This window comes from Callorhinus ursinus, unplaced genomic scaffold, assembly GCF_003265705.2.
Source record: "Callorhinus ursinus isolate GAN/ISIS: 27379988/994484 unplaced genomic scaffold, GSC_fseal_2.0 scaffold57, whole genome shotgun sequence".
NCBI classification, from domain to species: domain Eukaryota; kingdom Metazoa; phylum Chordata; class Mammalia; order Carnivora; family Otariidae; genus Callorhinus; species Callorhinus ursinus.
This window is the reverse complement of record NW_027397119.1, coordinates 267,787-282,924: the sequence shown is the minus strand read 5'-3', so window position 1 is coordinate 282,924 and position 15,138 is coordinate 267,787. Positions and strand designations below refer to the sequence as shown.

Here is a 15,138-nt window from a genome sequence, read left to right as displayed (position 1 = left end):
TTAAATACTAATGGGGGCAGGGAGGGGCTCCTGAATTTCACACTTGGATTTGAATTGTGATTGATTGCCTTGAACTTTCATTTCAGCTAAGGGGTTGCTGAGCTTAATCAACAGTACTTAGCCACCCAATTTCACAATCCTTTTTCACAATCCTATTTTCACTGCACCTCTCAAATGTTAGGGATATTTCACTAACCAGTGCATCTTTCTCCATCTATGCTTCATGACAGTTTACCAGGTGAAAATGTTCATAGTTGCAACGCTACAGTAAGCCAGGGCTATTGATACTTCACCTTTCACCAGTGATGGAGTCTTGGTCCTCAGTTGGCTGATGGGTGATCCAATTCTAGAATCTCATTCTTAGAGTTTGCTTCCTAGACCCACTCGTGGTATAAACTGTCTTTAGTCTATGTCTCTAGAAGGGATTCAGATGCATATGAATTTTTGGTGGTGTGCTTTTCAGGGGAAAAAAAGGAACTATAAGGGAATGAAACAACAAGAGGGAAAGGAACTGAGCAAAAATGTACTCTCAGGTTAAGTGTAACCTTCACCTGACGCACAGTGGGCTTTAGAGCATCAATTGTACCACAGAGGTGTCCAAACTTGAGGCAAGGAATCAGAGCTTTTGTATCCCAGGATCATTCAGGCATTGGTTGCTCCTGAGAGAGCAGGGTATAACTTCCTATATCAGGAATGAGGTGGCTCCTGTCATCACAGTACAGGCTTTGTTGGTCATGAGCCTCAACCATTAATTGCAGTGCCAGCAGCATCTGGAGAGTGGGCAGACCTTTGGGTAAAAGCCAGTGATGTTGATTTACTCCCAAATGGCTGATTCAGTGTCCTGACAGAAAATCATTATTAGCCAAAAAAATACAAATTCTTTTGGTTTAAAGAAAAAGCTTGGATTTTAAGTACCAGTCTTGGGTTCAAAATTTGGCTAAGCCGCTAATTATCTGAGGAGTTTCGGGGGCAGTTTACTTAATTTATCTGAACCTATTTCCTCATCTATGCACCAAGGCAGGCAAGAGCTGTGTCACAGGAGTTTTTGAGGTCTCATTATAACAATTTATGCAAAGTTCTGGTATAGTACATGTTTAAAGATTAAAGGCAGGTTAACAAAACATGTTGATTGATCATTTAAATTACTTTTCTTTATTGTGGTTCCTCTTTTTAAAGGAAGCAACTATTTAGTGGATTTACTTGCTTTCTTTTGTCTATAAGAAGTTGAAATTTAATTGTGCTTCCCTTAATATTCCAAAGAATTTTGTTCAACTATATTTGGTAACTCTTGTTTCCGAGGGATAAGCCTTTTGGCTATTACTGGTGTGTTGCAATCATTCCAGTTCAGCTGAGTAGTGAAGATCACTTTAGGACAATATCCAGAGTTTGCTCTTTTGTTTAGACAACCATCTTTGTCTCTTCAAGGAACAGATATTCACAGTTGGTGGGCAAGATAGAGAATCCAGGTTGGTAGTTTCATCTGTCCCACTTAAGGAGACTAAATTTAAGAAGTGATCTGGATGAATAACCAGGCAATCCCAGGTGGTTTTATGGGAAACTTAGTCTTGGGGTTAACAATCTAAGAAGAATAACAAATGTTGCTTCCATCCAGTTGTGTTTAGTGCTTAGAAGCAAAATGCTAGGTTCTCCAGGATCCAGCATCATTCAGATATTCTGAAAGTCATAAGAAATTTTCCTTTCTCCTTAATTAATCATCTTCAACCATTTAACTTTCAGTGCATGCTTTTTCTGTGTTGCAAACACAGACTAGAATAACTTCCACATTAGAACAGTTAGTTTCACAGAGTGAATCATTTGATGTTTTATGTACATTAGAAAACCCAGGAATTAGGGAAAAGAGGTTCCCACTGAGGTACTGTAATCATAATTGTAATTGTAATTATAATTGTAATTGTATGGACTGGAGTCTTGAGTATTTTCACACTTAGAGACTCACACTACTCTGTTCTGCCTAGACTATGTGCTATCTAGAAAGAAATTTAATTTTCAAGATTTAAAAATATCCATTCTTCTATGGGCAAGTTATACCTACTTCTCATCACAGAAATCACTTCTCAAACAGGCACCACTTCTCAGACATTCTATTTTCTCTCGTGCTATGACTTCTAATTCCTGTAGAACCCACCACATATACTGTGCATCATGAGCTGCCGCCCCTTGTGCCTTTTTGCTCTTGTTTATTCAGAGAGGAATTATGGATATATCCAGAAAGGAACTCATCATGTGCCCCAGCTGAACAGCAAGGGAGTCTAGGATTAGAACAATAACTACATACAGAATCCTGGAGGGCTCACCCATCCATCTCCAGACTCTTCTCTCCAAGAAGGGGGCCTTATCAGCTGACCCATGTCAGAGCTGTGCTCAGCACCTGGTCTTCTGGTCACTCCCCCTGTCCCTCCCCTTTAGTGACACACAGCTGAAACTTTGCCAAGGCTGGTTATGTTGGCTTAGGCACCATTTCAATTGTTACTTAGAATCCTTTTCTTCATATTGATTCAAGTGTCTGAGAACACTGAGCCCCAGTATGGCACCTCTGAGACTCTGTGCCATGGCCCCCAACTCGCAGAGCACTTTCCCAGCACTGTTCCTCTTTGGGGTCTTGACCCTACTGCTGTGCCCTTCTGGCTTGTGTGGTGAGTACAGTAGTTATGGGGAAAGGAGGGTAGTTTCTCTAAGATATGGAGGACAAGTACTCAATTAAGAATTAACTGAATATAGTCAAATAGTGGTAATTCATAAACTTTTTGAGAGAGTATAATGAACTATGTATTAATAAAAATGAATAATTTTAAAATGTAAAGGAAATTATTTTAATGCAGGTAGAAGCTGTTGTTATGTCTAGAATAGAAAAGTGTTGATATGCAAAATTCCTCGTGAGGCTGCTTTAGCAAAGAATAATCTTGAATTTTCAAATTAGTTTCTTATATTTCAATGCTCCAAGATGCTTAGAACAAATTTACTTTCCAAATAGGTTAATTATGCCATCCACAATCTTAGTTACTGATTGATTAGAAATAATTTCCATCCAAAAAGCAGAACTACTTTCTGTTGTCAGATGGAGCTAGGGAGGATAATGCTAAGTGAAATAAGTCAGTGAGAGAAAGACAAATGTCATCTGATTTCACTCATCTGCGGAATTTAAGAAACAAAACAATGAAAGAAAGAAAAAAAGAGACAAACCAAGAGACTCTTCACTATAGAGAACAAACTGATGGTTACAGGACGGTAGGTGGGTGGGGAGATGGGTGAAATAAATGATGGGGATTAAGGAGTGGATTTTTGGTGACGAGGACCGGGTGTAGTATGGAAGTACTGAATCACTGTGTTGCACACCTGAAACTAATATTGCAGTGTATGTTAACTACACCGGGATTAGAAACTAATGATAAATAAAAATTTTTAAATATATTTTCTGTTATTATCAAATACTGTGTAAATTTTCTGAGGTGAAATTATACGGTACTTTGTGAACTGTAAACCATTATATAAGTGTAAGACATTGTTACTGAAATGTAGAGAAATTTTTGTCAGAATGAGAAACAAAAGTGTTTGAGAGAACTTACCAGAACCAATTGAAGGCCTGCTGCTGTGGAAATGAATCTGTTTTTCTGTTATTTAAATAGAAACTTCCTTTTTTTTTTTTAAAGATTTTATTTATTTATTTGACAGAGAGAGACAGCCAGAGAGGGAACACAAGCAGGGGGAGTGGGAGAGGGAGAAGCAGGCTTCCCACGGAGCAGGGAGCCCGATGCGGGGCTCGATCCCCGGACCCTGGGACCATGACCTGAGCCGAAGGCAGACGCTTAACGACTGAGCCACCCAGGCGCCCCTAAATAGAAACTTCCTTTAAGCAAAGTGCTATTTTCTTCTTTTGTTAGCTGACATTATTTTTTATCTGAGAGAATTAATTTTCATACATAAAAGTATTTATTACCATATTCTCTGAAACAGCTATCATGGCATAAAAACTGAGGATTTGAGATAGTTTAGAGGGAAAACCCCCAGCCCTAAAATAATAGCTGAATGCTCCTAAGTGAGCTGGCTTATTGATTTAAAAATGTGGAAGCCATGCCTTCTTCATCACCGAGAGTGGTCAGGGGGCAAGCATGGGCTAATTAAAGAAGCAATATCTGGAAGAGGATTTTTCACATCGGATGCATGAAAATTATTGAGTGGCAATGTTTATTTATTATTGAGTGGCAGGATAAAGGACTTCATGCTCAGGGGACTTTCCAATTTTCCAGCTTCATCTCTGAGTACCCTTCTGGTCTGAAGTGACAGGGGAAGGCCTTATAAAATTTGTAACGTCTTTCAATTATTTCTTCATGGTTCCATTTCCCTTCCCCTTTTACCTTCTGTTCCCTCATCTCTTCCCATTTCCCATGGCCCCAATCCTCTGAAATGGTACTTAATGTCTGTCAGCTCTAACCGGAAGCTCCTTTCCCTCACAGTAACAAGCTTCTGATGCCAGGTTTTGCTCACTGCCCCAGTATTGCTCTGCCTCTCCTATCTCCTACCAACCACTCAACTTCCACCCATCCTTCGAGACCTATCTCCAGCCTACGCCTGGAGGTCTTCCCTCCTTCCCGCCAACACCTTCTCCTATAGAACTCATTTCCTGTCCTAATCTGGCACTAGAGTGACTGGTATAGACCTGTGTTACAACTATGTATGTGGCTGATGTGGGAAACAAAGGCAGAAGAAAAATTATTAAGTTTCCTTACTACCTACAGCTCATTGACAAGTCCTTAAAACAGGCAGAGTGACCTTCCTCTAGGGACTCAGGGGCCTCAATGTTGACACTTTGCTAAGGTCAAAAGGCAATCCTAGCCCAACTCCCCCCCCCACCAGGATTCTGTAAGCCTATTTTAACATATAAAAATTCTTTTGGAAACTTCCTTTATCTCTAAACCCCCCAAGATAGGTGTTGGCAATCATCCCCCAAGCATATGGCTCATTGATATACATCTAAAGGGTCTCATGACTAAGGTTTTATTAGATGGTAATAAATGACCTTTTCCCAACAATAGCTAGTCCCCTCAAGGTCCTGGAAATCTTCCTTCCATATTCCTTAGAGACTTACACTATCCCTAACCCCCTCCCAACTTGAAAGTATATAATGGGCCAGTCCTCATGACCCCAGTGCAGCTCTTCTTGCCTGTCCCCATGCTTTCATAAAATCACCTTTTTGCTCCAAAGATGTCTCAAGAATTCTTTCTTGGCCATTGGCTTCGAACCCTAACATCTTTCCTACATCATGGCTACATCTTATCTTTTTAAGTACATTGCAAGTATGCCTCCTTGATATTACCTGAGAAGTGTTGATACAGACCTAATCTGCAGTTTAAGAAACGCTATATGGAAACTGTTGACTCATACACAGGTGAATTCCTTTTCCTCATTACTAAAAGAGCAACTCCTTCAGAGTTGAAGCTTTGAAGGAGCAGAGGTAAGGGAAACAGTGCTTGACCTGAGCAGATTCTTTGCATCAAGAGTGTTTCAAGCTTGCTTTCTCTCTTGTGTTTTGTTGTTGTTGTTGCTGTTTTTTGATGGGTCCTTCATCATCACTGAGGATCTGCTAACTGCAATTCCCTGGTCTGCTTGATCCCGGGATCCATTTCCAATTCTGGTTGATCACTTCCTCTTTCCTATCTCCTAAAGACCTAGTGACTCCCTGGGATTTATTTTTACTGAGGCTTTCTTCCCACCTCAGGAGGTCCTTTTGCACGGCCTGAAGACAACGCCACTAGGCCTGTCTTTTTCATGCAGCCCATTTCCAATTCACTGGAAGTACTCACTCATCCCTTGTTCCAAATAATGTCAGGAGTATGGGCCAATCTCAAAGCAGCAGAAATCTGTCCTTTGCCCTCACCAGCAGAGCCACTAGACAGCCCACCTTTGCATTTTAGATTTCCCAGGCAGGAGCTTGATACTAGGCCACTGTTTCTAATGTCTCTCCAAATTGAAAAGAGATATAGCGGCTTTTCTTAGTGGGCTCCTTAGAGCCCCTCTGTCAGTGTGAAGGAGAAATGCACCTACACATTTGCCTCACCTGGGACTAATTTGAATTTAAAAATTAAATTCCTAATCTTTTAATGCCTTTGATTTGGGTGAAGGTGTTAAGAGTTTTCTAACAGATTCTGAGCTACCTACTTTATCAATTATGGGAGGTTACTTGACTGTGCTAGAGTATTGTTCTTCAACCAAAACTTCCATTTTATGGCTTTATAAAGTAAGCATCCAATGATCATTACAGAGAGCAGAAAATAGCAGGATTCCAGAAAGTACCAGTGGACTTTGATACAAACATGAACTTAATCCCTAAGTTTGATTCATTTTACTGGCACTTACTAGTTGTGACCTTCTGTGGAATATCTGACCCCTCTAAGGTTGAGATTCCTTTTCTCTAGAATGGAAATGATGATCATACTGCCTGAGTTAGTATAAAAATATAAAATGATTAACACAGTCTCTAGCAAGTAGCTAAGATCTCAGTAGATCATTCCTACTGATTTTGTCAAGGAAATGAAATATTCCTCTGCAGTATAATTTAATGACTTCATTCTATAAATAAGAAGAATCCCTCACTCTGAATTGTTAATTAAACTCTAGCTCATTGTCTTCCACCTTTCTCTTTTACTATTCAAGACTGCAGAATATTTCCGAGCATTGCCCATGGATCCCATAAAGACATGAGTTCATTTTTTTCCTATACTACTGTGGTGCAATATGAATGTGATGAAGGATATGTTCTGGTTGGAGAGTCTAAAATCACCTGCAGGAACTCCCACTGGTCGTCTCCAGCCCCTGAATGTAAAGGTAACTTCAACCTCAATGATGACCCTGTTTTAAAAAGTAGAGCCTCTGTGAATGTTCTGACCATAGAGTCTCTTCCCAGCTAGGGTAAACACTTACAATTTTTTAATTGTACTTATTTATTCATTTCATGTAGTTAACACATGCATATGGTATAATATTTTTAAAGTCTGAACCATCACCCAGCTTATCGGTCTTGGAAGTAACCATCGTTACCAATGTGTATGTTTTCAGAGGTAATCTAGAGGACCACTTTTTGCTTTGTTTTCATAAAAGTTTTAATCAAAATGTAACATACTACAGAATCTGTACAAATCTTGAAGGTCAACAATTATCACAACGTGAACCTACCCTAGAAGCATTGCATGTCTTCCCTCAGTTACTCCTGACTCTTCTCCCCAAGGAAGGTCACTCTACCAACACCATGTGGAGGAGTGCTGACAATACTGACTCCATCTTTGGCCCTCCATCTTGTTCCTGTTTGCTTGATGACCTCTCATGGGGTTATGTGTTCCAGGCCCATTGGAGATTAACATACATACCTCAGAAATGCCCACCAAGGCCCATGTAAGGGGAGGCTCACTTTGGCCTCCCGTGATTCTTAGAGATAAAATAGTCCTTCCTCCTCCTGACCTATAGATGATGCCACAAAATCTAATTAAGGGTTAGCTGTCAATTAGGTGCACGTGAACCCTTGGATCTCCCCAGAGTGTCCCTTACTACAATGTCCCCTCGCTCTAAAGAATCTGTGGACGGATTTTGGAGAATAGCTGTACAGGGCCTGGATCATTGTCGGCTTTATTTCCCCCCCACCCCCACTAATAAGTTACCCTGAATAAAACTCTCTGTAAACTGTATGGTGTGGCCGGCTTTGTTTTTTGGTCTCAAAGTGCCTTTTCAGCTTGGGGGATACTTTATTGTCCGTCTTCCACCTTCTAACACCATGGATTAGTTTTGCCAACTTTTTAACTTTATATAATTGAAATCAGGCTTGCACTCTTTTGTGCCTGGCTTCTTTCTTCATTAGGTTTGGAAAATCATCTGTGTTCTTACACATTGTGATAGTTTATTCATTTTCATTGCTTTATAATATTCCTCTGGATGAATAGACCGCATTTTATGTATTTTCTGAAAGTTGGAGATTTTCATGTTTTAGGCTATTATGAACACTATTGTGCATGTCTCTTGGTACTAATGTGCAAACATTTCTGTTAGGAATAAGCTCAGGAGTAGAACTGCTGTTTTGTAGAGCACACACATACTCACCTTTAGTAGATGATGCCAAATTTTGTTCAAAGGTGGTCATGGCGATTTATATTTCTACCAGTAGGATATGAGTGTTCTAGTTTTGAAAAACTTAAGTTCTAAATTCCAATTTATTTCAAATTATCAATATTTTCCTTGATGTTGGGACCTTTTGTGTCTTGTTTAAGAAATATTTGCCTACCACAAGGCAATATTCTATACAACAAAATATAACAAAAATGTTCTCCTATGTTATCATACAGAGAGTTTCATTGTTTTACCTTTCACAATGATATCGCCAACCCACTTGAAATCTCTGGGTTTATGGTAGAAAGTGGGGGTCGAAGTTTGGTTTTCCCCAGGGGTAATCAATTAATTGTGTACCACTTATTAAATGGGCTGTAGTTCCTTCCCACTGCTACCTTTGGCATAATTCAAGTGCCCATGTGTGTATGGTTCTGTTTCTGCACAAAGAGATAGCAATTTTTAATTTGAGACAATCAGTGTGGATTTAGCAACATTCTAGTAAGCACCTGCTTCATTTTAAATGACAATTCTTATGGATAAATTCCAAACCTCCTTGAGGTATCATATCGCCATTAGAGCCTCATACATCCCGTTCATCTTCTCATGATGAAGTTGGCCTAATAAGAGACTTCTGGTTGACCACCAAGATTAGGTGTGCCTTTTTAAAATCACACTGCTAATAGCAACTCAAAGGGCTAATTTCCCACCATTGTCTTCATTTAACACAGGAAGATGTTAAGGGTATGTGAATAAAACTTACATACTTAGGATCATGAAAAGAGTGAGGTTTGGAGATATAGCAGTTTTAAAAACTCAGATTCTAGGATCACAATCCTTAGGTTTATATCATAATCATGTCACCTAAAAGCTATGCATCCTTAGACAAGTCACATAAACGATCTGTACCTAATTTTTCTCTCTAGCCAAATGGTGATAATTATAGTGTTTTTGGGATGCCTGGGTGGCTCAGTCGGTTAAGCATCCACTCTTGGTTTCAGCTCAGGTCATGATCTCGGGGTCATGAGATCAAGCCCTGCATCAGGGTCCATGATCAGTGCAGAGTCTGCTTGAGATTCTCTCTCCCTCTCCCCCTGCCCTTTCCCCTGTTTGTGCTCCATCTCTCTTTCTCTAAAATAAATAAATAAATAAACAATAAAATCTTTAGAAAAATAATAGTGTTTTATGTAGAGAATAGTATGTAACATAACATTACTATTATTAATTTTTGTTGTTATAATCATACAATCAATGGAGGTAGAGAACAACTCTGAGCATGCAGGTATAATTTATTACCAGTGTTTCTCATCCCCTCAGGATTCTTCACTTTTGTAAGATTTGATTCTGAGAATCACAGGATGATCAAAATTGTGTTTCCATTACAGCTCTGTGTCTGAAACCAGAGATCGAAAATGGAAGTCTGTCTGTGGATAAGGACCAGTATGTTGAGCCTGAAAATGTTACTGTTCAGTGTGATGATGGCTATGGTGTGATTGGCTCTCAAAGCATCACCTGCTCAGAGAACGGAATCTGGTTCCCAGCGGTGCCCAAGTGTAAGTGGGTAAGTGTCACACATTTCAGGATGTCCTGGCATGTTCTAAAAATTGTAGCCAGTATCAGAGCACTGTCAACCAACATTGATGAATCTGACTTATATCAGGACTCACGAGTTGTTTAAATCACTTTGGAAATCAGCCTCAAATCATTTGGTGAACTCATTAAAGCAAGTTCTAATTCTCTCATTTTAGAGAAAGAAGAACCAAGCCCCTAGATAGGAGGGTTCCGTAGATCCAGGTTACCTGGCCCCTAGCCCTGTATTTTCTACAATACACGCTACGCTTTTGCAGAGCTGTCAGAACTATTCCTTCAGTTGTCCGTGAAGAAGACCCCTCGGTGTCTTCTGCAGCCTCCTTCCTTCCCTGCTTCAACAGTTATTCACAGCATATGGGGAGTGCTGGTGTAGTGCTGGGTACTCTGCTGAGACAGAGTATCTTTTGATGTCCTCCACCAGTCCTGAGGATGGGCTTGATACTCTAATTTTCCTGTCATCAGTGAGGCATCCTGAAGACATCCTATACTTTCACGGTTAGAGAGAAGGCTCTGAATCTATCCTTTTACCTCTTCTAGGAATTCCAAATGGGCTGTGAGCAAGTGCTAGTTGGCAGTAAACTCTTACAGTGTCTCCCCTACCCAGAGGACGTGAAAAAGGCCCTGGAGGTGTACAAGTTGTCTCTGGAGATTGGACACCTGTGCAAGAATGAGACTTGAAAAGGAACGCCATTTAGAAACCAGCACATCCACCACCACCACACACACCCCCGTATCCTCCCCACAAAAGTAAAGAATGAGGTACATTTCTCTCATTAGCAAGTCTACTAACCGTTTGTTAAGTACTGTTTACTAAAAAAAAAAAAAAAAAAAAAAATTCCCCGTGTTAGGAGAATCTGTTGATACCCTTAGTACCACCGATAATGTGGAGCTCTTGATTTGTCTTTGCCCAGCCTATGCTTCTGCTGTCCTGGACATGGCAGAATGACAGAAATAAATAATGACCCATCAAAAACCCAGTGTCTTTGTTTTCACTTTGATGCCTATATAATGAAAAATTAGACCCTATACCAATCACTTCCTAATGTTTCTCTAATTAACTTCCTTTTCTATTTTACTGTATCACAAGGTATATGTAGTCCTGGCAAATGTATACCTGTGCTTTATCTGAGGTGTCTTTACCTTACATCTTCACTTCCTACCCATCCTTCACTGCCTGGGCCAAACATCACATCTTCCTCCAAGTCTTCTGTTTTCTTTCTCTATTTGATCACCAGTATTTCTCTGGAACAACTTCTTACTTCTTTACATTTGGTTTTGCTTGACATCCTTTCCACCCAATATTAACCACCTCGAAAGTCTTTGAAAGCCTAATCTTTGTGTCACCCAACCCTTGAGTATGGCCAAGGCTTCAACTCTTTTCTTAATATTTCAATTAAAATGGTTTTAATGTCTCTCTTAGACCAGATTCTCCAGAAGCAGACCCCGAGAAAAGGATTTGTGTGCAAGTAATTTATTAAGGACGTGTTCTGAGGAGAAACAGGAAAAGGAGTAGGGTGAGCAGGCAGGGCAAGGAAGGAGCCTAGCACGGTGATCGGGCCAAGTCCTACAGAAAGTGGCTTAGCCTTGTCCCAAAAGGGAACTCTGGACTGTGAATTTGCTTACTTTTTGTCCTAATTCCAGGTAAAGGGACTGAGCTTTCATTCTGCAGTACCAGTCAGTCATTGGTGAAGAGCCACCCTGGGGGCACACAAGCTCTTAGGCGTCCAGCTCTCTCTGGGGGGCAAAACTGTCTAGCAGCCTGAGGGGCATTCCATCAACAGAAGAGAAGGTAGGTCCATGAGAAACCAGAACACCCAGAAGCTTGCAGAGAAGTGCACAGAAATGGTAGAAGGGACTAAGGGGGCTGGGTGGAGCTCCTCAGTGCTTGTCCCTCATGTGTCTCTCTTAAAGTTCTGGATACTCTTGGGAAACATATTTTTGATAGTCATCTCTTCTTCCAATCTTTCGCCTCCTCTGAAGTCTTATTTCCACTCATGCTAACTTCCCTTGACCTCTGCTTCTCTACTACATCTTGATCCATATTAGAGACCATGGCCTCTTTTCTTTGATTTCTTTAAAATGACCATCACATGAGAAAGTTTGATAGCAGACTTAGACTAAAGCTTTGGTGTTAACCGAGGGGTAATATGACTGGATACACAAGACAGGATTTCCACAGTGAATGTTCCAGAACCGTGATCTTAAAAGACCATTGCCTTTCCCTGCCATCAAGAATATCTTCTGGCTGACTTTCTCTGCATGACCTTGTCAGTCTCTAGGCTTTTCTGGTCTGACACTTCCCTTCTAAAATCTCTCCTTGTCAGACTTCATCTATTCTTGCTCCCACTGCCCCAGAAACTCATTTCCCTTCACTTTATTAGGGAAAGCGTTTTAGCTCACCATCTTTCCCTAGTCTCAGGAATTTTATATCCAAAAATTCATGAATGTACTCAAACAAACCAAGCGCCATCCATTCCAGATCTGGACACCAAGCTATAGAGAAGATTCAGGAGAATCTCTGAAATATGAGTCTTTCCATATTTCCTTCCCTGCAGTCTCTGGAGGGCAGTGTGGAGACATTTTCACACTGATGTGAATTATGCCATAATCTTTGTATTTGTTAGGTCCAAGTTAATTACACATAATATATGTATATATGGACAAGAATTCAAGCCTTACAAAGGTATATATAAAAAATGAAAATGAAATTCTTCTCTCCTTCTGCCTAAGTCCTGTTGTTCTGAGTTTTTCTACTGGTTAGCTTAATCATTCTGAAGAGGAAGCACACACTTTTTCATTTGAATTTTTCTCTCTAAAGAATATATTTTGATTTCCTGCTACAAAATGATCAGTCTAGCTCTGATTTTCCCCCTCCTCTCTCTCCAAGGGTCAGTCTCATGTAATTTTATTTTCTCTTATTGATGACTTATCTTTATGGCTTTAAATAACCTACTTAAATCTTTATTATTTATTTATCTCTAATTTTTAGTAACTTATTATTTTACTAAAGTAATACAAGCAAATAATTATTTTTTAAAGATTTTATTTATTTGAGAGAGAGAGAATGAGAGATAGAGAGCACGAGAGGGAAGAGGGTCAGAGAGAGAAGCAGACTCCCTGCTGAGCAAGGAGCCCGATGTGGGACTCGATCCTGGGACTCCAGGATCATGACCTGAGCCGAAGGCAGTTGCTTAACCAACTGAGCCACCCAGGCGCCCACAAGCAAATAATTAAAAAGTCAAATAATCCAAAAAGACTTGTAATGAAAACTCTAGTAGTTTGACACACTCAATCCATCCCTTGGTCTTATGCCTCCAAAATAACTACTTTCAACTCCTTTAGCTCTTCCTTAGGGTATTTATCTACAGATTTCCAAATGACAGTCTCATCCTACTTAGGTTTATTTATTATTTTTCAACATTATGTATCAACTTACTATCCGGGAAGAATAGAGTTTAGGTCCTTTATAGTACCATCTTTTCTCAGTGTAGTTGTATCCTACTCTTTGATTAAATTAAGATTCAGTGTTTACCTGATTATGACTGAGCAAATTGTAATCATTGCTAACACACAGTAAACCAAGTAATGACTTACAATCTATTTCCTTACAGGCAAATTCTTTAATTTTTATGACTTGAATATTTTATTTTGCTTTTTGTTGTGGTTTTCTGCTTCTGTTGCTGCTTCTTGCTACATGCTCCAAGAGATCTTTTATAGTCTAGCAATGTATTTCTGAATATGCTGAGATGTGTCAGATTCGATTTCCACCCTGCTCCGTGCCACCCCTCCTGGAGATTTCACTAGTCAGTGGTTCTGAAGCCAGGGCAAAAATGAACTATTGGGATTTCATCAAGATAAAAAGCTTTTGCACAGCAAAAGAAACAGTCCACAAAACCAAAAAACAACCGACAGAATGGGAGAAAATATTTGCAAATGACATATCAGATAAAGGGCTAGTATCCAAAATCTATAAAGAACTTATCAAACTCAACACCCAAAGAACAAATAATCCAATCATGAAATTAATTGTTTACTTTTGAATCTTAGGTCTTTCCTTTGCTGTGCTCTTCATTACTTTGATTCCAAGTCTTCATGTATTTTGGCTTATTTCCTCATTTTTTTTTTTTTTTTTTTTTTGTGCTTAAGAAAAGGTGCCTGGGAAGTAGTATCTTTACATATGTTAAAAAATATATATATATATATATTTTTAACCCTCACAGTTAATTGATAGATTACTTGTATGTAGAAGTCCAGGTTCTCTCAGAATTTTGAAGGCATTTCTCCGCTGTCCCTCGCCTTCTGGTGCTGCTATGCAAGAGTCCATGAGAGTCTGATCCTTGATACAGTGTTATTGATCCCCCCACCGTGATTTTAGTATCTTCTTTTCATCTCTGTGGCTTTGCTCTAGGGTGCTTTTTATGCATTCACATGGGTACCTTCTGGGAATTTTTGATCTGGAAACACACGTGCTTTAGAATTTAGAAATTTTGTTCATTATTTTCTGGTTTTATTTTGTCTTGTCTTCTTTGTTTCCCTCCTCCCACCTCCTGCCCCTGGAACTTGCTTCAATAAAATATTGTTTCAACCCTTTCTACCTTACTTCCCGTGTCTTTTTCTTTGTGTTCTACTTTCTGGGAGATTTTCTCGACTTGGCATTTTATGACCTTTATTGAAGTTTAAAATCTATTTATTTCATTTTAATTTCCAATAGCCCATAGCTGTATCTACATGTTCCTTTTGAGTGATATCCTGTTCTTTCCTCGTGAATGCAATATAATTCTTTCTGTCTCTGAAAATATTAAGTATAGGGCGGTTTTCTTTGATATTCTCTGCTTTCTGCTCATAAGAAAGAATGGGACCCTAACATATTGACTAATGTCTCTGTGTGAATAAGTAAGGCTTTTCTAATGGTGAACTTCTCTGTAGCAAGATGGGCAGCAAGGTTTAACTATTTGTATGTTTGTTTTATTTTTAAACGAGACATGTCTTTTCTTTGAGGATGCTCAGTGTCCTCTGAGATTTCTGTAATCCCCTCTGGAGTGATCTATCAAAGTCATTCTTTTCTCTCGAGTTTCTTTTTTTTTTTAAGGTTTTATTTATTTATTTGAGAGAGAGAAAGTGTGAGCAGATGGGAGGGGTAGAGGGAGAGAGAGAGAAGCAGACTCCCCTCTGAGCAGGGAGCCCGATGTGGGACTCAATCCCAGGACCCTGGGATCATGACCTGACCCAAAGGCAGATGCTTAACTGACGGAGCCACCCAGGTGCCCTTGAGTTTCTACTACTACCATGTAAAATAAAGGAATGAGTTTCTTCTAAGTTTGTATCCAATTCCACAGCCCTTTTCACCTGTCAACTTCTATCTACATACTATTATTTTTATACTGCACATTTATATAGCTCTTTGATTCTATTGGACCTTTGACCTGTGATGATAATTAAGGT

The 15,138-nt window shown here is 39.6% G+C and overlaps 1 protein-coding gene across 1 annotated transcript; it reads left to right on the top strand.

Moving 5' to 3' along the window:
* Positions 1 to 1,448: 1,448 nt before the first annotated feature.
* On the top strand, positions 1,449 to 10,656 carry LOC112811283 (apolipoprotein R-like). The gene is made up of 5 exons (XM_025855293.2): positions 1,449 to 1,466; positions 2,522 to 2,654; positions 6,670 to 6,840; positions 9,492 to 9,667; positions 10,234 to 10,656. Exons 2-5 carry the CDS (start codon positions 2,546 to 2,548, stop codon positions 10,372 to 10,374), a joined length of 597 nt encoding a protein of 198 aa, XP_025711078.1. The 5' UTR covers positions 1,449 to 1,466; positions 2,522 to 2,545; the 3' UTR covers positions 10,375 to 10,656.
* The last annotated feature ends 4,482 nt before the right edge of the window (positions 10,657 to 15,138 follow it).

Bases quoted from the DNA above. Each gene is read 5' to 3' on its own strand.
- LOC112811283 (XM_025855293.2), top strand. From the start codon at position 2,546: ATGGCACCTCTGAGACTCTGTGCCATGGCCCCCAACTCGCAGAGCACT. The intron at 2,655-6,669 runs GTGAGTACAGTA...TTACTATTCAAG, and splicing joins GTGCCCTTCTGGCTTGTGTG to ACTGCAGAATATTTCCGAGC. The intron at 6,841-9,491 runs GTAACTTCAACC...TTTCCATTACAG, and splicing joins TCCAGCCCCTGAATGTAAAG to CTCTGTGTCTGAAACCAGAG.